At 40.0% G+C, this 25413-nt stretch overlaps 1 protein-coding gene across 5 annotated transcripts in view; it reads left to right on the forward strand.

The window, feature by feature from the left end:
• The window catches only part of Add3 (adducin 3), a 111365-nt gene that overhangs the window by 61749 nt on the left and 24203 nt on the right, over positions 1 to 25413 (forward strand). For 4 of the 5 annotated variants that reach the window (XM_051146767.1, XM_051146771.1, XM_051146768.1 and 1 more), the window contains exon 2: positions 18672 to 18883. In XM_051146767.1, the coding sequence (XP_051002724.1) occupies positions 18689 to 18883 (195 nt within the window). In that variant the 5' untranslated portion in view covers positions 18672 to 18688. Of the gene's footprint in view, positions 1 to 1368; positions 1489 to 18671; positions 18884 to 25413 lie in introns of those variants that run through there. The other variant, XM_051146770.1, reaches the window with a different exon arrangement.

Below are 25413 nucleotides of genomic sequence, written 5' to 3' on the forward strand. Positions count from 1 at the left end.
GTTTTGTCCCTCACCCATCTGTCCTCATCTGATTAGACAGTCAAGGGTAGGCCTCCTACACAGCCACACATGAGAGGATAAGTGCTCCAGAAGGGAAGGATTTTCAGCACAATAGTGAAAGAATGTTAGATTTGAAGCCTGGTAACTTGAATGAGATTATGGGATTGCAGGCACCAGGCCACTTAACTTCTTTCTATCCTTTTTTATTATATGTAAATTGAGAGATTGGAGAGATGAGTTTTAATATTCCTTCCAACTTTAATGTTTATGACTTTTTTGTTGGAACATTCATTCAATTTGATAGGACCCAAATTACATGATTTTTGTGATTTAAATGTAACATATTTTATATATATCATATGGTCTGTACTTTATCTGAATGTGGCCTAAGCTATCTGAAAGTCTAGGATGTAAAAGAGAGCAGTGGAATGTTCTTCTTTATCCCACAGAAGCATCCTTTTCTGGTGGTTCTTTATCAATAATATAAAGCCATTCCGGAAGTTATACCACATCTTTTGATCAAACTTTAATACTTAAGAGAAAAAAATGTGAGGTGCGATTTGCTTTTAAAATGGGTCCTGCAGTTGGGTGTGGTGGCGCACGTCTTTAATCCCAGCACTCGGGAGGCAGAGGCAGGCGGATCACTGTGAATTCGAGGCCAGCCTGGTCTACAAAGTGAGTTCAGGATGACCAAGGCTACACAGAGAAACCCTGTCTCGAAAAAAAAAATTAAAAATAAAAATAAAATGGGTCCTGATGGTTGTAATAAGTCCAGCCCCAAGAGGTTATCCTAGGGTTGTAAAAAGTTTGACTCCAAAGGCCAGTGAGATGGCTTAGAAGTTGTTAAGGGGACAGGCATGGTAAAGAGACATTTGTCACATAGGCTTTTATATTCCTTCATCTCTTTACATGTGCATTTTCTCTTTAGAGGAGTACTATATTGAAAAAGTTTGCTCAATATGAGAACATTTAAGGTATGAGACAACAACAAAACAGCAACAGATGTACACTGAAGCAACTTCTTGGTGAGGAAGATAAAGGGAGCTACCCCCCGGGAATCCACAAAAAGCCTGGTGACCTGAGTTCAGCTTCCAGAACCCACATGATGCAAAGTGAAACCCACCGCAACAAATTGTGACCTCTTCAGTGTGCACACAAGTAAATAAGTATGGCTTCAGGCATTTTGTTTTAAATCTTTTTAAATGTTAGCCCTCTCATTCTCTCTCTTATCTCCTTGAATGCTGAAATTGGCACTACTTGACACGATCAGTTTTCTACCTTGGTACTGAGGAAGCAGGCTGGGAAGTGAACTGTAAAGGGTTATCCGGCCGGTAAAGTTAACAGTTAACAAGGGCTGGGAGTTTTGCTGTATCATACATAAGGTCTTCAGCATTGCCTGCTTAAGTCTTGATCTCGTGCTTGAGTTGGATGGTAGCTGTTCTAAAAGCAAGTGGCAATTAGAACTGCATCTGTGGGCGCATCTTGGTGGTAAGACATCTATCTCTGAAGGCCTGGAAGTAGGGGAGACTCTATCTTTGTGTGCTTGCTATACTGGCTTCCCGGCAGGAGGCTTGATATACCTTAATAAGTGTACTTTAAAATTGAGGTCACTATTTATCCCAGTAACCACTACTAGTCTGTACAGGCCAGATATAAGTGGCAGATGTACTATCCTAGCAGCTAAGTACTGGGTTACATGTGAGTGCCCTGGTGACTGACATGGCCCCACTGCCACCTCCTGACTACTCCTTTTTTTTTTCATTCTTGTTCTGAGACAAGGCCTCACTGCACAGACCACCAGCCTGCCTGAAACCCTAAATCCTCCTCTGAAATTCAGAGCCTGGGATCATGGGTGTGTGGCACCATGCTTCACTCCTATTTCTTTGTTGTTTTCTATTATTAAATGGCTTGTGCACATTAGCAAAGAAACTTGTTAAAAATTGAGTTTGTGAAAACAGTTCCCTTTCAGTGTTTTTAAAAGAAGGCTGTTAGAGCAGTGTCAGTTACTGTCACGGCCTCTTCTGTACATGGATCTGCTAGGGGCTGTTTCTTGTTAGTCAAACTACAAATGAGTTAAACAGGGCTGTAGTGCTTGGACTAATAAGTTAGAGCTCAGTTTTCCGACTAAACGTGTGTAAAGTAGGAAAACTTATTGTGATTGTTGTGCTTCATACATAGTTTCTTTAAACAATTGCTCATATGAAATTAAGGCTTAGAAACGATGATGCTGTGTTCTGGGGACACACCCTGATAGCTTCCTTGTCAATTACTTCATCTGCTGTGGCATTTACAATGAAGGAAGTTCTCCGTGGTTGGGAATATACAGGATGCTGCTGTCTACAGGATGTTGAACAAACTTTGCTAAAACATTTGAAGCTGTTTCAGGAAAACAATTCAGGGACAGCAAATGGACAAATAGATAATGGTTTGAGCTGAAGTAGAAATCCATTTTAAAGGAGACGATAAAGAGGAGGAGGAGGAAAAGGAAGCAGAAGAGAGAGATAGGGGGTCAGAAACAAGCATGGCTACTGAGGCTTGGTGCAGTCCTCCCTGGAGCCCAGTGTTTGCCTGGAGGCCTGGGACACACAGTGGGAATTCACTTCCTATCAGGAAATGCTGATTTTCAATGTATTATCTTGTTGAAACAACCACAGGGAACAATGGGCTGTTAACATTTTAGAACAACAAGTGTCATAACTACGCCAATATTTGCTTTGTTTTGAGTGTCATTCTAAAAAAAGCTTTGGCTGTGCTTCAGAGTACACGGAACCATCAGTAACTGCTGGACATAGTAAAAGTCATGATAGATAAAAGAGCAGAGCAGAAAAGGCTGCTGATGGAGCAGCAGGGATCTTTGCAGGCTCAGTCTATTCTTGCTTGTGCAGAGACAAGAGTAAATTACTTCACTTAAAAGCTTATTTTGAATTTTAACACACATCATGAAGTGGGTATAAAGCAGGAGAAGACCTCACATTTGATTCTCTTTTGAAATGCCATATTTATAATTTTAAAAATTGCCAATATCACTTACTTGGGAGTTGGTAACTCTTTTTAGATGTGTATGTGAGCCCTTGCATATATGTTTGTGTACCACATGTGTGCGTGGTGCACACAGAATTCTTACAAGAAGCTGTCAGATACCCTGGAAGTGGAGTTACAGGTGATTAAGAGCTGCCCAGTGAGGATCCTGGGAAGTGATCAAGGATCCTCTGCAGGAGCAGCAAATGCTCTTCACCACTGAGCCATCCAGTCTCCACTCCAAGGAAGGCGAGTTGACTTTGACTTAGAAGCAAACTTTACTCATTTGGATGGTGAATTCATATCTAGTCACTACTATGCTTACATGATAAAAGCATCATAAACCTTGAAAGCTGGAGAGGGTGTAGAGGTCATCTGGCTAAGCCCTTTCATTTGTGAGTGACCTTCCTGTACCGTCCTACTCCTAAATCTCTCAGCAGTCTTTGCTGCCTGATGAGCTGCTTTTTACTGTCAGTTACAGTTTCCTTATGGATATCTTTTGTTCTCTCCATGCTTAGACTAAGAAGTGCTGGGCCGGCAAGGTGGCTCAGTGGATACAGGTGCTTGGCATGCAGACCTGGAGAGCTGAGCTCCATCCCCACAAGGTACATAAGGATGGAAAGAGAAATGACTCCACAGAGCTGTCCTCTGACCACACAGAGGCCGTAATGTGCCATCCCCCATGTATACACAATAATGAGTAAAATTTAAAGTAGAAAATGCTTTAAAGAAGGAATAGACAGCTCCCTGTATTTCTTTATGCCCTTTCCTTAACCTGAATTGGGGAAGTAATTACTTATGAATTAATGTTTGGATCAATTTTATATGTTTTATTTGGATCAGTAATGCTTTCAGAATTTAATTCTGTTTTGTTTTGGGGGTATATGTGTGAATCTGTGTGTGTCTGTCTGTATATGTGTGTATGCGTGCGGGTGTGCAGGCTACCGTGCAGTATCAGTATCTTCCTCTGTCACCGTCTACCTTATGTTTTGAGACAGGGTCTCTCACTGACTGGGTGAGACTGGCTGAGCGCTGAGCACCAGCAATCTGCCTGTCCATACACCCTTCGTCACTTCCGTGTTTCCGTTCCAGGTGTGTGTCTAACCCTGTGTGCGTGCTAGAGGTCCAAACTCAGGTCCTTTTACTTGTACTAGTGCGCTTTACCCACTAACCGTCTTCTCAGCCGCTGTTTCCTCTTTTAAAGGTGATGTTTTTATAGTATTGTTTGTTGTTCCGGCCTCATTATATGTAATAAGTATAGACTTTTGTTTTGTTTTGTTTTTTGAGACATGGTTTCTCTGCGTAGCTTTGGCTGTCCTAGACTCACTTTGTAAACAAGGCTGGCCTCGAACTCACAGAGATCCCCCTGCCTCTGCCTCCCAAGTGCTGGGATTACAGGTGTGCACCACCACGCCCAGTACTAAAATTGCTCTTTTTATAACCTCATACTTCTCTTTAATGACTGTGGTCAAATTAATACATTTCAAATGTAAGTCACAGTATTCATTACCTCAACTGCCTTGGATGCCTGTCAATTTGATCAACCCTAAAATTTGCTATAGATCTCTGTCCTGGTTTATTCTCAGGTAGAGTACAGTATTACGAGTCAGTGGTCCTATTGAGTAACTCTTAAGTTAAAGGAAGTTAAATTGGTCCAATTTCTCTACAGACAAGACACAGTACATTAGGATCAGTGGAGTGCAGAAGGGCTAATTTTTGATAGAGGTGGAATGAGTTGGCTTTGAATAAGATCTCAAAATATGGACTGATGCTCTGTAATAGGATGGGAGGGGAAAACAGTCTAGATGTGTAAGAAATGTGGCAAGCCTCTGGGGGAAAGCCACTTCCCACTTAACCTAGGAAAGACTGAATTTTGAAGCCTCTTATACCCATTTTTCAGAGCCTGCATGCTATTTTAGATCACACCACCACGACTACCATGGTTTCTAATGTTTTGTACGTTTGTCTTCATGCAGCCCAGGCTGGCCTGGAATTCACAATGCCAAGAATGGCCTCAAACTTCTGACCTGATCTCCACCTCTCAGGTGCTGAGATTACAAGCATGTGTGCCTCCCTACCTGTTACTTGTAGTGCTGAAGACTGAGCCCAATTGGAGGGGTGTGTGTCAAGGTGGCAGGTGCCAGGCTACACTTTATGGCTGAGCTATATTCCTGGACTCCAAAAATGTTTTTCCAGATAGGACTCCAAGATACTTCTCTACCTTAGTAGCAGGGCTAGAGAAATAGTGCTTGGATGTTGTTGGTGGCTTTGGGCTTCTCAGGAGCAGCCAAAGGACTTCTTGAATTACTAAGCCATGAGATGGCTTTTTATTTGACAACAAAGTACTTGATATGGGCTTTAAGTACAGCTAAATAGACACCATAGAACTAAGCTGTGAGTCTAGTCTTTGTGAGCCTCAGAAAAACAAAACCCCTGCTTTAGCCTGAATTTAAATATAGCTAGCAATATAAGTGGATCCTTCAGACATGTGAGCGGCACAAAACTGAGGCTTAAAGTTTACTGTCTAGTGAATTACCTTGAAAACAAGGCTCAATATTAAAAATATTATAAATTGTTTCAAATTGTTATGGAAAGAAATCCTCCAATTTTTCCTGCCTTTAACCCTGGATGCATACTTACAAACATACTTAAAACAAACCAGAACGTAAAGTATTACAAGATTGTTTTCAAATGTATTTATTGCCCACTAGTTTCAAAAATTAGTATCTTAAGTAAAAACCTTTACAGGAATTTCAAAAAAGTGTTATCCATATTTTAGGACTTCATTATGTTGATGGACACATACACATGTGATCTCTAGTCTGCGCTCTGTGTGTCTTCATAATGTGACAAGTACTGACCAATACTAAGTTGAGAGGTTGGTGAGTCAGTCTCTATCCCTCCAGACTTGCTTCTTCCTGGAGGAATGATTGGCTAAAACTTTAAAACTGGTTCTAACTAGGGAGTATTAGGAAAGACCGTATTCATAAACTAATGTTTGTTTCTCAGTGTCTTCCTCCTCTGAAGTCAGCATTTCTGTTGCTGTTTTTGAAAATAGACTCCCATGATTAAATGATCAGTTGTTTAATGATATATCTCTTCCCCCATGAGTTTGATATTAGACTTTTTAAATCTTCTTAGATTTTCCTATTTTTATTAAAAATTGAGTTTTCAACCCACTTGGGAATTTGGCTGTTTCTTCTCATTGTCTTTTCACTCTTCCTGTATGCCAGGGAAGAGTCCTCTCAAGATGAGTGCGGTAGGTGTCGCAAAGCGCCAAGATACACGCCCTTACCCTCCTTACCTGCCAGCAAGTCCTGCCTCTCTCCCTCTCTCTCCCCCCCTTCTCCCTCTCTCTCCCTCTCCCTCTCCCTCTCTCTCCCTTTCTTCCTTTCTTCTTTTGTCGTTGTTGTTGTTGTTGTTGTTGTTGTTGACAGGGTTTCTCTGTGTAGCCTTGGCTGTCCTGGAACTCACTCTGTAGACCAGGCTGGCCTCGAACTCACAGAGATCCACCTGCCTCTGCCTCTGAGTGCTGGGATTAAAGATGTGCATGGCCATACCTGGTTTAGTTGTGCTTTCTAAGCTAAATCTTATCTCTTTATCAGACAGAACCTAGTGCTCTTTAAAAGAATCAACAAATCTATACACCAGTTCATATCTGACACAGTCTGGATAAAATAATAGGACATATATAATCTGGATGTCAGGATCCAGAAAAGTCCTTGCCTTTTTAAAGTTAAAAATTATAATTTAGTCTATATTCCACTTCTGGATCATTGACTTTTGTGAGTAACCAGGGATCTTATTTGTTAGTGATTTGATGAAAATTCCTAGATGCCAACCAAGCCCTTTGTTTTATTCTTCTGGTGTTCAGATAAACTTCATTTTGAAGATAACCAGTCCATGAAAACACATAATTTACCAACAAAAAGTTCATATTTTAAAATGGGAACCTTGATTTGAGGCTGGGATAGGAAAGAAGTTGAAATTTTTTTTGCCCAAGGATCTTGATGACTTTAAGTCTAAACTGACTCAAACTTTGGAAACATCAGTGGAGGTACTCCCATGTTGGTCTTGGTGTCTCTTTACAGCAATAGGAAGGGAGCTAACACATTTCCTTATTAATACGTTGAGGTGACAACACTCATCTCTCAGGCTTATTATGAGATTCAGTGATTAAAACATGCTTCACGGTGATAGGAGTTCAAGAACTGTTAGCTATTTTATGGACATTTCCCCTCCTGTCACATTTATTCCATTGTGATTTGCTGAAAACACAAGCCAAAATAGGACAGAATGGCTATACAAAGATATAGAATTCAGGTAAATAAACCATTGAGAAGAGGGCAGCTTCTCAACAAAAGGCACTGGAAAGAGCCCAGCTATATGCACAGTAAGTATGAGAGTTTGTCAAGCCCTGGCATGTAGGCAGAACACAGGGACAGGGTGCTTTTGCCATAGGGTGGTAATTGGTAGAAGGCCACATAGAGAAGCAATGGGAGCATTCTGCACTTTAGTATTTGAAACTACCCAGTAGAAAAACAAGAAAGGGGTTTAGATCACCCAAGAATGATTTAGTGTTCTTAGAAATTAGTAACTCAGGCTGGAGAGATGGCTCAGAGGTCCTGGGTTCAATTCCCAGCAACCACATGGTGGCTCACAATCATCTATAATGTGATCTGATGCCCTCTTCTGGCCTGCAGGTGTATATGCAGCCAGAGCACTGTATACATAATAGTAAGTAAATAAATCTTTAAAAAAAGAAAAAGAAATTAGTAACTCAAAAAGAAAAGAAAAGAAACCAAAAAAAAAAAAATTAGTAACTCAGCACACTTTTGCCTACTTCTTAATAATTAAGCAAAAAGTCAGACATCAGTGTGAGGTCCAGTAGCAGCATGGAGCACTAAGCCAGCTTCCAGAGCCTAGCATGCGGCTAAAGCTACAGATGTTGTTTAAAAAGTTTCTCATGTAGAAAAAAGAGCTGTAACACATATATACAAGGCAAGAATGTCATTTGAAATCTACCCTTGCTTAAGTGAAAAGGACATTTTATCAATCTACTTTATGATTCGATACCTGCTTTACCATCTCAGCTATGATAGAAGTAGTAAGACCTGCTGCAGCTCGTGTTGAGGATTGGGATTCGTGTTCAGTCATCTTCCCTGGGTTTTACAAAGACTTTTTGATCAGAATCTAACATGTTAAAGTTTACTTGCTTCACATTTCAGTCTAACATACTTAGCAGAGGTAACAGCATGGTGAGAAACACATTGCATTGTTCTCAAATCAGATGCTTTGTTTAAATTACTACTTTAATGGTTTGTGTTAGTTTTGCAAAGCTTTGATTCTGTAGAAATGTGCTTTCCACGATGTTATGAAAATATGTATTAGGATGGAAATTCCATTGAATAGTATAGTTTACTAGTGCTACCATAACACAGTACAAAACTAGATAGTTAGAAGCAACACTCTTGGAGTTCTAGAGGCTAGAAATTCATACTTTCTCCAACTGGTTCCTTTTAGAGGTTCTGGGGAGAATCTAGCCCATGCCTCCTTTGTGGCTTCTAGAGGTTTGCACCAAGGCATACTTAGTGTTCCGAGGCTTGCAGCTCATTGCCTCTCTCTTCACCCGCCCTTTGTCCACATGTGTCTCCTCTGTCCAAATCTTTCATCTTCCTCTTACTAGAAGTAAGGTCATCTTCAGAAGTTCTCAGGTATAACAGGGCTTGGGGGCAGTTGTTAACCCATCTCAGTATAGATGCTCCTTCACTTATGATGAGGTTATGTCCTGTAAATTCTTAGCAAACACTATAGCAGAGCAGCTTAGTACTGACGGTTTGTGGTTGAGTGGGTGACTGAAAGCATGCATTACTGCCTGCCCAGGAGAGAGATGGCTCAATGCTTAAGAACACTTGCTGCTCTTGGTTCCCAACACCCACCTGGAAACTTACAACTATAATTTCAGTCCCAAGGGACCTGATGCCCTCGCCCTCTTCTGGCTTCATGCACTGCTGTATGCATGAGGTGCACAGACATAAACATAAAATAAAGGAAGAGCCGGGTGTGGTGACACACGCCTGTAATCCCAGAACTCTGGGGGGGCAGGGGCAGGTGGATCTCTGTGAGTTCAAGGCTAGCCTGGTCTACAAAGTGAGTCCAAGACAGCCAGGGCTACATAGAGAAACCCTGTCTCAAAAAAACAAAACAAACAAAAAAACAAAAAAACCAATAGCTAAATAAATGAAGAAATATTTTTAAAAGAGAGAAAAATATCCCATATAGTGACCAAACCACCACTATTATATGTTTAAAGAGTATTGTTTTATTTTATCTGATATCAGAAGTTACTTAATAAAGATTTTAATTAACTTGAGGGAAAAAGAGAGTATCCCACTGTATAGTGCTAGGCCTATTAAAATATCAAAATCTAAAGTATCATTTCTGGTAAATATTTATCGTTTTCATAGTGTCATGAAGTTAAGCCCTAAGCTGGGAATTAAGCACTTGCTAAACAAAACTGTCGACCTGAGTTGGTCCCAGGAGCCATTGTAGAGAGCCAAATCCTAAGGTTGTTCTCTGCCCTCTACAGGAGCATTTTGGCACATGCATGTGCACATACAAATAAATAATAAAATTAAAATGTAATGAAAAACTTGAGAGCTCTAAAGGATAATTCTTTTGGCAAACAAAGATTTTGAAAAATTATTTTTGTGAAACAATTTTCTGGGGTTAATCAAGAATCTCTTTTTGTGGACTCCTCTTAAAAAACATCATCAGGTTTCTATCCTGGCAGGTTGTAGCCAAAAAATGCTTAGAAGTAATTTCTAGACATTATAATGAGTCCCACTTCTTTGGCTCAGCCCTAAAATTTCCAAGAAGAAATCAGATTGAGTTGTGGTTATGTGGGCCCTCTTACCAGCCCAAATATAAAGGCTGGAAGATCTTGTTCAAATTATGCCCTTTTGTAATAAAAATGTGTTGACTTTTGCAGCTGTATTTTATAAGCTATGAAAGCCAAAAGTCTCCAGCTGAAATACCTGAAATAGATCAAAGTCTCTGTTAGATTTGTGTGTGTGTGTGTATTTTCCTCCACTTTGTCTTAAAGATTGATTTTATTATTTTTAGTTGTATGTGTACATGTTTGCATGTGCATAGGTGAGAGTAAGCACCTGGAGAGGCCCAAGGCAGTAGATCTCCAGGAGCTAGAATTAATAGTCAGTTGTGAACTGCCCAGCATGGTGCTGGGAATGGAACTCAAGTCCTCTGCCAGAATAACTGCTGAACCATGTCCTCCGCCCTTCCTCCACTTCTTGAAGTAAGGCGCTTTGTCTAGTTCCACCCCCAGCACCACCATCCAGTCAGCCCTCTCCTATCTCCACTGATCACAATGGTCACCTTCAGAGGAAACTTAGAAACACAGTGTATGGCAACAACTAACTCAGTCCTCTAGACTTTGGGGGAAGGGTTTTTTTTATTTTTACAAACTCAACTCATTTTTAATAATGTGCCTTGTAGGATTGTATTTCTTCATATTGAATAGAATAGAATTTTTTTCAGTATACCTATAATCCCAGAATTTGGGAGATAAGGCAGGAAGATTGAAAGTTCATGGCCAAAACAAACAAACAAACAAAAACCCAAAAAACTAAAAACAAAACCACAATGACAAAATCATCACAAAACAAATAACCAAAAAATTTTTAGCTTAATAAATAGATATAAAATGGGAGTTTGGAGAAGTTTTCTGTATAACTTTTTGTTTGTTTGTTTATTTCAAGACAGGATTTCTCTGGGTAGCCTTGTCTGTCCTGGACTCTCTTTGTAGACCAGACTGGCCTTGAACTCACAGAGATACACCTGCCTCTGCCTCCCATGTGCTGAGAGCTGGGATTAAAGGCATGCGCCACCATGCCTGCCTTCTGTATAACTTTTATTTTTAATATATTCTTTTAATTTTACTAAATGAGTATTACCATAATACGTAAGAGTGAACTTGACCTCAAATATAACTGAAGGAAAGAACAGAAGCAAGGAGTTAGTTTTGATCTTTGATATTCAGTCCTGGGGGCTGGAGAGATGGCTCAGAAGTTAAGAGCACTGGCTGTTCTTCCAAAGGTCCTAAGTTCAATTCCCAGCAACCACATGGTGGCTCACAAGCATCTATAATGTGATCTGGTGCCTTCTTCCGGAGTGCAGACCACCATGCAGGCAGAATACTATATATATAAAATAAAATAGTTTTTTTTTTTAAAGAAATTCAGTCCTGTACAATAATAAGTAGATTAGGTTCATGGAGTATGTGGGAATTGATCCTTATCCCCAGGAGGAAGACCAAATGGTGATGAGCCAAAGATTTGAGGGATTGCTGGAAACTGTGAATGATTAATTGTTCTCTGAACCCTGAATCTCCAGTGATTCCTCATCTTTATAAACCCCTCATTTATCATGAACTGTCATGTACTGGGTCATTTCCTGGATCTCATATTTCAGAATTTCTCTGATAGTAGAGGACTTACCACTAGAAACTAAACTATGAGAAGATAACTCAAGTTATCAATCCACTGGTCTCTGTCATCTTTCTTATGGGAGGAAATCTTTTTTTTTCCCCTCAACCATTTCAAAACTCTATGTTGAGAATAAATGATAACTAGAGAAATATATAGAGAATGTTCAACAGAACAATGAGATTATCTATGTAGAACACAGTATATGAAAGTGTATGGTTATGGCCGGGTGTGGTGGCACACGCCTTTAATCCCAGCACTAGGGAGGCAGAGGCAGGCAGATCTCTGTGAGTTCAAGGCCAGCCTGGTCTACAAAGAGAGTCCAGGACAGACAAGGCTACACAGAAACCCTGTTTCAAAAACAAAAAAGTGTATGATTATGAAAATGAATTACTGAGTAGAGTTTTGAGATGTGCAGGTTTACATTTTGTCCTCATCTCTGTATGTGACCTAGAGGACGACTCTAGGGAGTCACTTCTCTCCTGACACCTTGTAGGATCCCAGGATTAGAATCAGTCCGTCAGGCCTATGGGTGAGCCATGCTCTCTCCCCCACCCACCCACACACTGCCTCTTTGCTTCCTTTCCTTATTCGACACAGTCAAGCTTGTCTGGAACTCACTGTGACCTGACCTGGCCATGAACTTGTGTGCTGGGATTATGGGCATGAGCCACCACACCAGACTCCAGACTTGCACTTTATAAGCCACTTTGTCCTTCATTTCATCTCTTCTCTTTTCTTTGTTGTTTGTTGTTCTTGAGTCGCACTGTGTTGACCAGGCTGCTTTTAACTCCCCATTTTCCTTCCTGTCTTCTGAGATCTAGGAATGTGTCACCTCCTGGGCTTTCTTAATGTCTGTCACCTCTTTTGTTTGATGGATTGTACTTGTCTTAACTTGATAGGTCCTAACACAGTCTTTTCCAAGCTTGTTTCATGATAAAGCCCTCAAGCTTTCAAACTAATGCTTATTTATTTAGTTTTAGAGATAAAATGGAAATTTACACATCTTGCTGATAGCCTGTGATACATAACAGCTATCTGTAAGATTAACAGCTACAACTTCCAGAATATTAAGCAGTATTTGTGTGGTCTTCTATACCTTTCAGCTAAAGCCCCCTTACCCTGCATACTTTTCCTTTTTGCTTAGAATTCAGAATTGTGTGGAATATACTGCAATATTTTATGATACCATTTACCATTGCCAGCATTATACTTCTTAGTCTGCCTATCACCTAATAGTGTCTGTCCTTAGGAAGATTATTCATACGTTTTATTCAGCACTAATAGGGGAAAAGATCAAGTATATAAGGTGAAAGGTCATGAGGAAGTGATAGCGTGTGGTGGAAGAGGCCTGCTCCTGAGGACTGAGCTGCTCATTGCCGCATGTGTGCATGTAAACATATCTCACTTGGCATACAATCTGGAGAAAGACAAATTTGGGCTAATTCTCTGGCTGATTTTTTTGCTTTTAATTTTTTTAAACATCCACAAAGCTTCTAAATTCTTAAAGACTTTTAAGTGAAAAGGCATAGTATCAATAAAATGTTAACCAGTGCGTCTATATCTTTAATAACTTAGCACTTAAGGAAAACATGTTCCCTCAGTATTTAGATCAAACCATCAGATAACTATCCCACTCCTGTATCTATTTGTGCATACTAAATTGATAGACCAATAAGGCCATTCATGAATCACTGGACTTTAGCCCTTCCTTTTAGCATTATTCATGTGCCAATGACATTTACTGAGTATTAACAAACATGGTATGATGGGCCTGTTCACTTATATTTCATGGAATAAGTATTTAGACCATGGAGTAACCTGAAAGTGACATGTAACACTAATAAATGTCATTGATGTGGCTTTGTACCAATATGCGATAGCTTGAGCATTGTACTTTAAAAAAATAAAAGTCATTTGCCGCCTTGAAATATGGTTTGGTCTCACGTGCCAAATGTGGTCCTTAAAACCAACATCGTCCAACAGAACTGGCATAGTGTCAGTAGACATAGCAATAAGATGTAGTGTGTGGTCAGATAAGTACATCTTCCTCTTTGGGGCATATGGGAAGTGCCATCTGCATTATTTGATGCCAATTTTACTTGCTTCTATTTTATTTAACTATATGTTCTGATCATTTTCTCAGATCTATTGACATCTGTGTCAGTTGTATATAATATTGTGTCTAGCAGATAAAAGCAACTCAAATAAAACCTCAATGGCTAGTGATATGGTTTGTCACAGTTTGTGCAGGGTCTAAGTTGTTTTCTAGAACTTGAAGTATCCTTACTGTTCCATAGTAATGGTCAGAAGAGCTAACACAATAAGCGGTATTTGTTTGTTAACCCAGTGCTGCTTTGAAGCCCTGACACATTTGATTATGATTTCAAGTGCAGGACAGTAGGCTGAGACTTGGAAGCACAGCCTCCCTCCTTATTGAAAAACAGTTACAACTAAAACTTCAAGAATTTGAAGTTTGGACAGATAATTTTATAAGTAGTCGTCTTGATTAAATTGTTTATAATTTAGGTGTACTATGAACAGATTAATTAGAAGGAGTTATAACTGCAGTTTAGCACCCTACCGTTCTAGAGACTCTGCCCATAGGCCCCACTCCAAATCTCCAATTTCTTATCGTCTCTTTTTCTCATGACCACTTGACAAACTAGCAACAGCACCAACCAAGAACAGCAGTCACCTTCTTCCAAGTGCCCCCTGGGCCCCTTGGGGTTCTGGCATTTATTCCCTCTCCAGAGTCCCCAGAATTCCAAAACTAAACTAATTGCAGCTGGCAAAATCACACCTCTGCTAGAGCATGAGACAATCATAGTTAATGGCTGTGAACAGACTGAAGCAGTCCCATATCCCACATCTGGGTTTAAAACAAAAACATATTCACATAACATAACTGGGTTTTTAAAGAAACCAACAATCTCACTACATTTCTCTCCTTTAGTTTAGTTTTGTTTTGTTTTGTTTTGTTTTTAATGGCTTTTTCTCTAACATGAATGAGACTTGTTACAATTTTTTCTCTCGAGACAGGGTTTCTCTGTGTAATAGCCCTGGCTGTCCTGGAACTCTCTTTGTAGACCAGGCTCACAGAAATCACCTGCCTCCCGAGTGCTGGGATTAAAGGCATACACTACCACACCCAGCGTGAGACTTGTTGCTTTCTTAAAAAGAAATTATCAATGAAACAAATGCTTTTTGGCTGCTCTTGTCTGGAAAATGGCTTCTACTTTTTGCTGCTGAGCCTTGAGCTAGGACTCCAAAGCTGCTTCCTGAAGATTATCTGGTATGTCCTTCTTGGACCTACATGCTTTAGTCCAATGACACGCCTTACAAACCCTGGGAAGCCTTGGCTTTTTTTCCAAGGAGAACCTACTGCCACTTCTATGACCAAAAGTACTATATTTCTCAGAGTTAACGTACCTGGCATTTTGAGCTCTGAGGCTTTTAGCTTTACAATTTCTTTGCAAATGGCCAAACTCACTGTAATTAAAGCACCAGGTATTTTGATACCTGAGACCCTAGCTATTGCTTGTCCTATGGTACTGCCATAATGCTTGTGAGTGCTAATATCAGTTGTGTCTCTTTTACATTCGTCCATTGATACTGTTCATGCCTTTAACGGTCTAATTACTCTCTTACATTTAGTATTCTCATTCTCAAATGTCAGGGTACCTTTCTGGCATCCAGGGTCTGATACAGCTTTGTTTACAGCTGAAGCCAACCTCTGCATAAAATCTATGAAAGCTTTTCTAGAACCCTGTATTCTCTTAGTAAATGAGGTGGATCTTTTCCCAGGTTCCTCAGTCTTATCCCAAGCTGTAGCTGCCGAGCAGCATCGTTCTATAATGGCAGCATCATATCAAATAGTTCTTGCAGGTCAGAACGCCGCCCCTCGCCAAGCAGTTTGTCTTTAACAATACTTACTCCCCGCGCTCTGTTTCATTGATCTGTATTCGCAGCTTCTTACCTCCACCACTTTAACCATTGTAATTGCTGACCAGCTTCTAGCACAGCTGTTACAAACCTTTCCAGTCTTGGGGAATAATTCTATTTTGGGTAGCCCAGTTACTTAATATTTGTTTAACAAAAGGGGGCTTAGGGGGCTGGAGAGATGGCTCAGAGGTCAAGAGCACTGACTGTTCTTCCAGAGGTCTTGAGCTCAATTCCCAGCAACCACATGGTGGCTCACAACCATCTATATAATGTGATCTGATGCCCTCTTCTGGCCTGCAGGTATACATGCAGGCAGAGCACTGTATACATAATAAATAAATAAATCTTTTTTTTTTTTTTAAAGAAAAACAAAAGGCTTATTCTGTAGGAAACAACAGCTTCTTAAAAGTGCCTCAGCTCTATTATTTCTATAGAGTGCCATGTTATTGTATTCATGATCTGCACCATCAGCAGGCACATGCTGCACAGCTGCTGGGAAAACCAGTGGGTGACTTTGCAATACCAGGCCACTCCTGGTGGCACCCTTGGCTCAAGATTAACCCTTTCCCTTGAAATGGGTTGTTTCTCTTTAACCCTGTAGCCCTGTATGGCCTCCTTCTCTGGGCTCCTTGCCCCACCCAGGGGTTGCAAGGACTTGAAACCTAAAGTATGCTACTCAGAGCACGGTGGAAGTTGTGGGAAGCTCCCACTCTCAGTCACCGGGTCTGAACCCTTTGCTCTGACTATTCTGGTGCTTTTTGCTTTCCAAGTGCCTCCAACTTCTATCCATAAACTCTCTAGTTGCATAGCCAACTCTGCACTCCTTTCAAAAATGAGAAAATACAGTGACCCTCTGGTTTTCCTATTTCACCTATTTTGTTTGTTTGTTTGTTTCTCAGACCCTTCCATATTCACTTGCAACTTTTCCAGTTGTTCAGCCATTCTCCCAGCCCTTCTAGAAGGAAACACAGGAAGGAGGAGGAGGAAGAGGAGAAGGGGAAAAAGGAAATCTCCCCCTTGGGGAGCAAAGCAGGACAGAACCCAGCACAGCAGCCACAATAAGCCTTTTGGTGATATCCTGAAACAGTATATTCACCCCTTTCTACCCTGCCATCTTCTCTATGGCATTAGAAACCAAGTTTCCCATTTTGCCTTGCCCTACGTCTAGGTGCCACTTGTAGGCGTTTTTTTGTTTTGTTTTGTTTTTTGTTTTTATCTATTTTATTGGATTCTTATTACCTGTGCTACCCTTCTAACCTTATTCCACCCTAATCCCTTCCAATCCCCCAGCACTAGGTGAGGGAGAAATCAGGGAAAGGGGGCATAGACCTCTATAGGCCACTTCCTGCTGCTTAGACAGACATAGAGTTCCTTGAGGCAGGACCCATTTTCATTGTCAGACTATCCAGGAATCCCGCAATAGCAGATGTAGCCGCAGGATGAACCAGCAGCAGTAGGGAGGAGCAGCAGCTGCCAAAGGCCCTTTTTTTGGCCTATGGTCTTTTTATACCTTCTCTAGAGTCCCCATAGCTCCTAATGTAAACTATCTGCAGCTGGCAAAACCACACACCTGCTAGGGCATGAGACAGTCACAGTCAGTGGCTGTGCACAAACTAAAGTGGCCTGTATCCCATACCTGGGTTTAAAACAAAAACATATCCACATAACATAACTGGGTGTTTGAAGAAACCAAAACTCTCACTATACCCCCCAGTGTGACATTTTAGTAAACTGCAAAATTACGTGTTTATGTATAAAGTTGCAAGAAAAAAATTATAAATGTTTGTTGTTACATTGTTTGCTTGCCACAGACTGGAGGGGGCCAAATGGAGTAAAGCTCAAATAGATTAGTCTTGATGGCATAAAGCTGTGTTATCCTCAGAATCCATAGTAATCATGACATCTGAGTCAATTGCTCATGTGCCTCATGAAGAGTTTCGTTGTCCTTGTTGGAGTATGAAGTGCCATCTGCCTGAGTGGAATAGTCTAGCAACCTTCACAATTCTGACATTCTCTTGGGAAGTTACTGAGTCATTGAAACCCCTAGTTATGTATCTTTCATACATCAGTAAATTATACCCACTGAGGAATATAAGGGTCCTTGAATGGGGCAAAAGTTTGGTCTGATGTAAAAGCCTGCACCAGGGGAGATCCACTGATGCTACTTACCATCAATATGTAAGTTTTACTCTGGGAGTGTTTTCATCATTGCTTTCTTTAAACCTTCAGTTTGACAGTATTGAGATGTGAGCTTCCATTATCTCTGAAATTTTCCAATTTAGCATCATAATCTAACATAGCTTTTATTTTCTTTGGTTAAGAAATATTTTCCAGGCTGGAGAGATGGCTCAGAGGTTAAGAGCAGTGGATACTCTTCCAAGGTCCTTAGTTCAATTCCCAGCAACCATATGGTGGCTCACAATCATCTATAATGAGATCTGATGCCCTCTTCTGGTCTGCAGGGGTACATGCAGATAGAGCACTGTTTATTTATTAATAATTAATAATTAAATAAATAAATCTTTTTTAAAGAAATATTTTCTAGCTGGGCTGGGGGGTATATGCCTTTAATGCCAGCACTCAGGAAGCAGAGGCAGGTGGATCACTGTGAGTTCAAGGACAACCTGGTCTACAAAGCGAGTCCAGGACAGCCAGGGCTACACAGAGAAACCCTGTCTTGGGGGAAAAAAAAAACCAGAAAGGAAAAAAGAAAGAAAGATTTTCCTATGTAAAAAACTGTTCTAGTATTTTTGGAGAAGCTGCCTTCTTGAAATTTTAACTGCTGGAAATCGAACCCATGGCCATGAGTACGCTAGGATAGTTCTCTCTACCACAGGACCCACAGGACGTCCGTCAGGCAACTTTCCTCTGTGAAGCTACTTTTTATTTATTTATTTTTTTAATTTTACTTTTATTTTAGTATATGGCATATACGTGCCTGCTGCAGAGGCCAGAAGAGGGTGTTGAATCCTCTGGGACTGAAGTAGCAGGTGTTAAGCTCCATTGGGTGCTGGGAATTGAACCCAGGTTCTCTAGAAGAGCGGCCAATGTTCTTAACCACTGAACTATCTCTCCAGCCCCTGAAGCTACTTTTAAAAGAAAGTTTGTTTCTGAAAGGTTAAGAGTTCCACTGAGCTCCTGTAAAGTGGTAATTTAATAAGGTGTAGTAATAAATGTTGTCCTGTCTTTGTGTTTATTATGTAGAGAACAAGACTTGAAACATGAGTTCAGACACCAGCCAAGCTGTGATCACCACTCCTCCCCCTCCCAGCGTGCCTCACAAAGAGAGATATTTTGATCGAATCAATGAAAGTGACCCAGAATACCTTCGAGAGAGGAACATGTCTCCTGATCTGCGACAAGACTTCAATATGATGGAGCAGAGGAAGCGAGTTACTCAGATCCTGCAGAGTCCTGTGAGTTGAAGTAGTTAAAGGCCTTTCTTTCTCTCTGGAGCCCTTGACACAATGTAATGAGATTGCTGAACTCCTTCAGGTTTAAGAAGGCGTGGGAAAAGAGTGAACTTTGCTTAAAGAAAGCGTGGACTCGTTCATTATATGTGTGTAAAGTTTTAATAGTAGCAAATAGTTATCTCAATAATGTTCATTGTCTTCGTGTGTTTTCTGGGTGTAATTTCATCTAAAGAAAGACAGATGGAGGCCGCGCGTGGTGGCGCACGCCTTTAATCCCAGCACTCGGGAGGCAGAGACAGGCAGATCATTGTTAGTTCGAGGCCAGCCTGGTTTACAAAGCAAGTCCAGGACAACCAAGGCTACACAGAGAGACCCTGTCTTGAAAAAACAAACCAAAAAAAGAAAAGAAAAACAGACGGTTCTACTGAAAGCTCTATGGTGCCCAGTTAAGACATTATCTGAGCAGACAGGCGAGTGCACTCAGTCAGGGGAGTAAGCTAGGTCTAGTCACATGCATAGTTTGTGTCCCTTTGGGTGCCTTTGCCTTCACGCAGCAGTACAGGAAGACTTCAGGGTTTTGACACGGTCTGTGCTTTAGTAGCCTACTGCTAATATATCTCATGTGTATGAACGCACTCTACATTAAGTAAGCTAAAAGTGGATTATAAATTTAGCTTAAGCTGGAAATTTTGTTGATATAGTAGTTGACTTAAATCATATTGAAGTGATTTGTTAAATTTCTTAAATGCTTTAGTGCAGGGTTCTTATCCTTCCTTAACGCTGCTACACTTTAATATAGTTCTTCCTGTTATAGTGACTACCAACCGTAAAATTATTTTTGTTGCTACTTCATAACTAATTTTGCTGCTGTTATGAATTATAATGTAAATCTCTGTGTTTTCTGATGGTCTTAAGAGACTCCTGTGAAAGGGTCTTCAATCCAAAGGGCACACAGCTCACAGGTTGAGAATACTGCTTTAGTAGAATTGCACAGGTCACATAAAGTGATGAGAAGTGAAAAAGTCACTTGATTTGAGAAGCAAAATGGATTTATATGTTTATACATAATGAAGATTGTAGGACTCTTAAGGCAGAGTAACACACATATGTACATGGTATCTAGGTTAGGAATATATTAGGTTTCCAGTTTAGCTGCTAAAATAAGCATAGCCCTTATAGCTGCCTAAAGTGGTCTGGTAAATCATTTTGTTATGTGCCCTTGTGACTTTAATCACAGGAGTTGAGTGCAAAGGCAAAGGGGAATTCCATTCTGAGTACTTTTCCTTTACGAGTGGCCTTGATGAAAGCATTGAAGGACAAGTTAGAAAGCAGTGCAAGCTCGGAAGGAGTGTGTAAGTGCAGTGCCAGTGTAAAAGAGCCCTTTCACACAGAGCAGGGTGACCACAGCAATGATGGTGACGGAGTAGCTGCTCAGTGCCTTGCCATGCTCAAGCCTAAAGAGCCCACGGCTGTGAACTAACTTACTAGCCAAATCATACTGTAAAATAATTGATAGATGAAATCAAAACCAAATTTTGTTCAGGATTGTAAAATATTCACTTTTTTTTTTTTTTTTTAGAGTAAATGTCCCAGAGGGCCAGTCAGTGAAAATTTTAATGGGAAAAGTACTAACTACATTTCTATGACATATTTTTTCATATTCTTCCACTAAAGACATCATAGCCTTGAGAATATTTCATTTTTATAATATATATTTCCTTTTTTTGCTTGTTTGTTTTGTTTTTTGTCTTCTGAGACAAGGCTTCTCTGTATAGGCCTGAGTATCTTGGAACTTGCTCTGTAGACCAGGCTGGCTTTGAACTTACAGAGATTCACTGCCTCTGCCTTCCAAGTAATGGGATTAAAGGTATGCACCACCACTCCTTAGCATATATTTACATTTTTTAAAAGATTTATTTATTATATGTACAGTATTAGTTCTATTTCTGTCCTTAAGCAATGAGAAAGAACAAGCATAGGTCATCACTCATCTACTCAAGAGAAAGTCAGTTTTTACTAGAAAAGAATGAAGACGCCAAAATTTTTTAAGAATAAAAGAAAGAAAAGGTAGATTTTTTTCTCTTAGAACTTTGCCTAATGAATTTTAAATTTTGTTCATGAAAAATCTGGAAGCGTATGTAAACTTATGTTCTGCCATGACTTGCAACAGCAGTTTTCACCTTTCCTTTGAAATGTGAAAACCTTTAAAGGTTCTCAACCTGTGGTCATGACTTGTTTGGGCTTCACATACCAGTATCCTGTATATTATATTTATATTATGATTCATAACAGTAACAAAACTACAGTTATGAAGTAGCAGCAAAAATACTTCAGTGGCTGAGGTCACTACAGCATGAGGGGCTGTATTAAAGGGTCGCAGCACTAGGAAGGCTGAGCCACTGCTTTACAGGGTCAGAAGGTTTTCATCAAAGGAAAAGACACATTGTGACTCCACCTCCCAAGTGCTGGTACTAACCTTGCTCTTTTAAGTACAATTTTGTAGTGTCTCTACCTCTATAATTCTTTAACATTTTTTTCTTGGTCTCCTGAGATTATTGGAGTCTACTTTATTAGACAATTTATAACCAAAAATAGCCCAAATCAAAGCTTTTGCTAATTTGTATTTATAAGTAACAGATTTATAAACTATTTAAAAATATGTCATTTGAGAAGAAAGCAAACCAGAAACTAGTAAAAGCAAAATACACTTTTTAACCAAGCTCTTACTGTGCCCCAGGTACCTGTTACAAATATATAGCAATCTCTGACTCTCCAAACAACTTAAACATTGATATGTTTACACATGAATAAAATGAAAATTGGAGATTTAAATAATTGGCTGAATGTTTTACTTCCTAGTTAAATGGTGGAATTGGAATTTTAATCCAGGTGTCATTCTGTTAAACTATAACTACTGAAGCCTCCAAAACAGTGAAAAAGTTTCTTTTGTTGCTTAAGTTACTTCAGCCCAACCCAAGGAGCATTTCTATGGAGAAAACACTATGGGTATATGCAAATATGCAAAATGTGCATATGCAAATATGGATATATGGAAAAATAGCACCAGAAATGAAAGAACAAAGAATTTGTCTCAGAGCTGTGAGTATAGGGGGCGGGAGTTTTTCTTCTTTTGACTTTCAAAAAAATTACTTCTTTCTAAGAATTTCACAGCTTTCTTTCATATCTGACGTGTAGGTAGTATGGCTCAAACACCTGACATAAATGGTATTTTACATTAACAGGGAAATGTCTTGTGCTAGAAGCTTATTTCTAACATTGAAGAAACTTAATGGTGTGCCTTTATGAGAGTGATTGGTCAGAATCACCATATTCTTCTTCCTGGTCACTTAGGAAGCCTAAGATGCAAATATCCTTTATAAACCTTATTTATATAACAACTTGAAGAAAAATTACTATTCTAACCTTCATATTAAGTCATCATAGGAGGAAGACCAGTGAAGAAAGTTTGTTTTTCTCTTCAACAGGACCAGTGGTAATCTGTTTTTAGATTAACACATTTCTTAATGGGGAAATTCTAAGGGAGTTGTTAGGCTCTTAATCTTGCTTTAGGATAAATCTAATCACATCCCTCAACACACACACAGAGTTCTCCTCTCTAGTAATTATTATGTTATTATGAGGTATAACATCCAGAAGTCTCATCTGATGTCTTTAACATTACTTAGTATTCTGTTCCCTGAGTCTCCTAAGGTAAACACTTACTAGAAAAACGGTGTGTTGTGTGTGTGCTTGTTTGTTTGTAGCATTAGCTACAGTAATTGCATTAGGTCAGTTTCTTTTCATACTGCTGTTGTGTGTGCATGTGCATGTACAGAAGCCAAACACAGCTTCAGATACTGTTCACTCCCCACTCTTTAGCAGGCGGGTTGTTTGGGTCGGGATGACCTAGAACTGGCTGAGTAGGCTAAGCTGGCTAGCCAACTAGCCCGAGATCTTCCTGTCTCCACTCCTCCTGCTGTAGGATTACAAAACATGCCACACATGTTTTATTGTTGTTGTTTTAATATTTTCATCATAATTATCCCACACACCTCACCATAACTCCTTTGATACACATCTGCCATCCTCTATCCCTTCCTAATTTGTTTGTTTGTTTTCTCAAGACAGGGTCTCTCTGTAGCCCTGGCTGGCCCCAAACTCACAGAGATCTGCCTGCCTCTGTGCTGGGATTAAAGGCATGTGCTACTAACCCAGCTCCCTTCCTGATTTTATGCCCTCTTTTTAAAAATTTATTTATTGTATATACAGTGCTTTGCCTGCATATACACCTGCATGCCAGAAGAGAGCATTAAATCACATTATAGATGGTTGTGAGCTACCATGTGGTTGCTGGGGATTGAACTCAGTACCACTGGAAGAACAGTCAGTGCTCTTAACCTCTGAGCCATCTCTCCAGCCCCACCCTCTTTATATATATATTTCCCATCAAATCCTATTTGTGCTGATGTAGGGCACATCCACTGGAGCATTGTCAATCTGCCATGAGCCACTGTTTCCTTGCCTAGGAGCCATCAACTTTGAGTTGCTCCTTAGCTAGTGAGGGTGGCTTGTAACCCCTTTCCTCTCCGTGCTGGAACATTTTTGGGGCTGATCTTGTGCAGGCACCCATAGCTGTTGGGAGTCCAGAAGACACTTTCACACCAGTCCACTCCAATCTCTGGCTCTTAGTCCTTCTCCCTTCTTCTCTTCCTTGATGTTCCCTCAGTCTTAGGGAAAGAAGGTATGATAAAGATGTCCCACTTACAGCTGAGCATTCTACAGACAATTTTATTTTCTGCACATTGACCAGTTGTGGGTTTCTGCATTAATAGCCATCTACTGCACAAAGAAATTTCTCTGATGATGACTGAAAGCTGTGTTAATCTATATGTAGAGAGATACATATTTATAACTAGCACAGTTTGATATTATATTCATTTAGCTGATAGTAGTAGTACATTCATCCTCGGGACCTATAAGTTCCTAGTCATGGATTCTTGATTAGATTCACAGTACCAGGCATCCATTTCCTTCTGTGGAACAGGCCTTACATCTAAAGTGAAAGGCCTCGGTTGCCTTCCTAACAGTTCATGCCACTATTGCCCCCATGGCATGCCCTGATTTTCTTTCATAAGTTATGGGGATTGAACTCAGGTCTTCATGCTTACATGACAGGCACTTCACCAACTGAACTTTCTCTCTTACCTCTTTATTTGTATTTATATTTTATGAAATTTAATTGTATAATCTTACTCAATAATGAAAGAAAATAAAAGGATGCAAGATTCAGATAAAATTAACTCCATAACTTCAGCAGTTTTTCTTTAAAAGATTCATTTATTTAGGTATAATGTTTTGCCTACATTACATGTATACCTGCAGGCTGGAAGAGGGCACCAGATATCTTTATAGATGGTTGTGAGCCACCATGTGGTTGCTGGAAATTGAACTCAGGACCTTTGGAAGAGCAGCCAGTGCTCTTGACCTCTGAGCTGTCTCTCCAGCCCAACTTCAGCAGTTTTTACCTAAGCATTATATACTGTATTTTTTTAGACTTCTATTTTATTAGAAAGCTATTTAAACTGTCAACTTTGGAGGCAAACTAAGTTTTCTAGTAGGCTTTTAGGTTGCAACATTAAATGGCTTCTTTAAAATATATAGTATCCAATGAAGTTGAAATCTTATTTTTTAGTAAATAAATTGTAATGCAATTATTACACAGGAGGAATCAGTCCTCCAGTTAAGTGACAGACTAACAGAAAAGTGTCCTAAGTAATAACCATCAAGTGAATCTTTGCCTTCTTTATTCAAATCAAGATTCTTCACTTTTTACCTAGGAAAATAGAAATAAAACTTAGTATTTTGTTACCTAAAATAAACTAGACGCAGAGCATCTAGAAAAATGAAAAGTATGCTGTCCTAGTCATGCGCTCTTATGGTGCAGTGGCATAGGAAGACTAGAGTAGCAGCACAGCTGTAAGACAGGCACCCTGAGCATGATGGAAGGAAAGCTAGAGTTCAGAGTGGCTCAGAGAAGAGAAGAAATACGGAGATTACCCCCAACTAGGATGTTTAGTAGGGACTCCAAGAAGAAGGTTGCATGAGACAAGTGTTAGATAAAGGGGGGCAATTCCTTAGGAAGAGGAGCAGTGGAAGCCAGACAGTAGAAAGAGCAAGCAGACAGAAGTGCACCTTGTGGTGGAAGGACACTGAAGATTAGACCAGGGCTTTAGATTATATGGGCAGGTGGATAAACCCAGGAAAATTACAAGGCAATTGTGCAGTTCCTGAAGTCCCAAAGAGCTGACATATTTTTATTACTTCTAGTTTAAAGCTTTCTTTTAAATGTAATACATAATGCATTTGTGTACAGTGTTTGTTTTCTGTCAGTGTTCAAAACTTACCCGACCCATCACTTATTAGGAAACTCACTTAGTTTGTACTCCAGTTTCCTCGTTGGTAAACAAGGAAACTGCTCTACACATCTGCTGTGAAAATAAAATGAAGCAACTCAGGTATGTAATGCAGTGTCG

This window comes from Acomys russatus, chromosome 5, assembly GCF_903995435.1.
Source record: "Acomys russatus chromosome 5, mAcoRus1.1, whole genome shotgun sequence".
In the NCBI taxonomy this organism is placed as follows: Eukaryota; Metazoa; Chordata; class Mammalia; order Rodentia; family Muridae; genus Acomys; species Acomys russatus.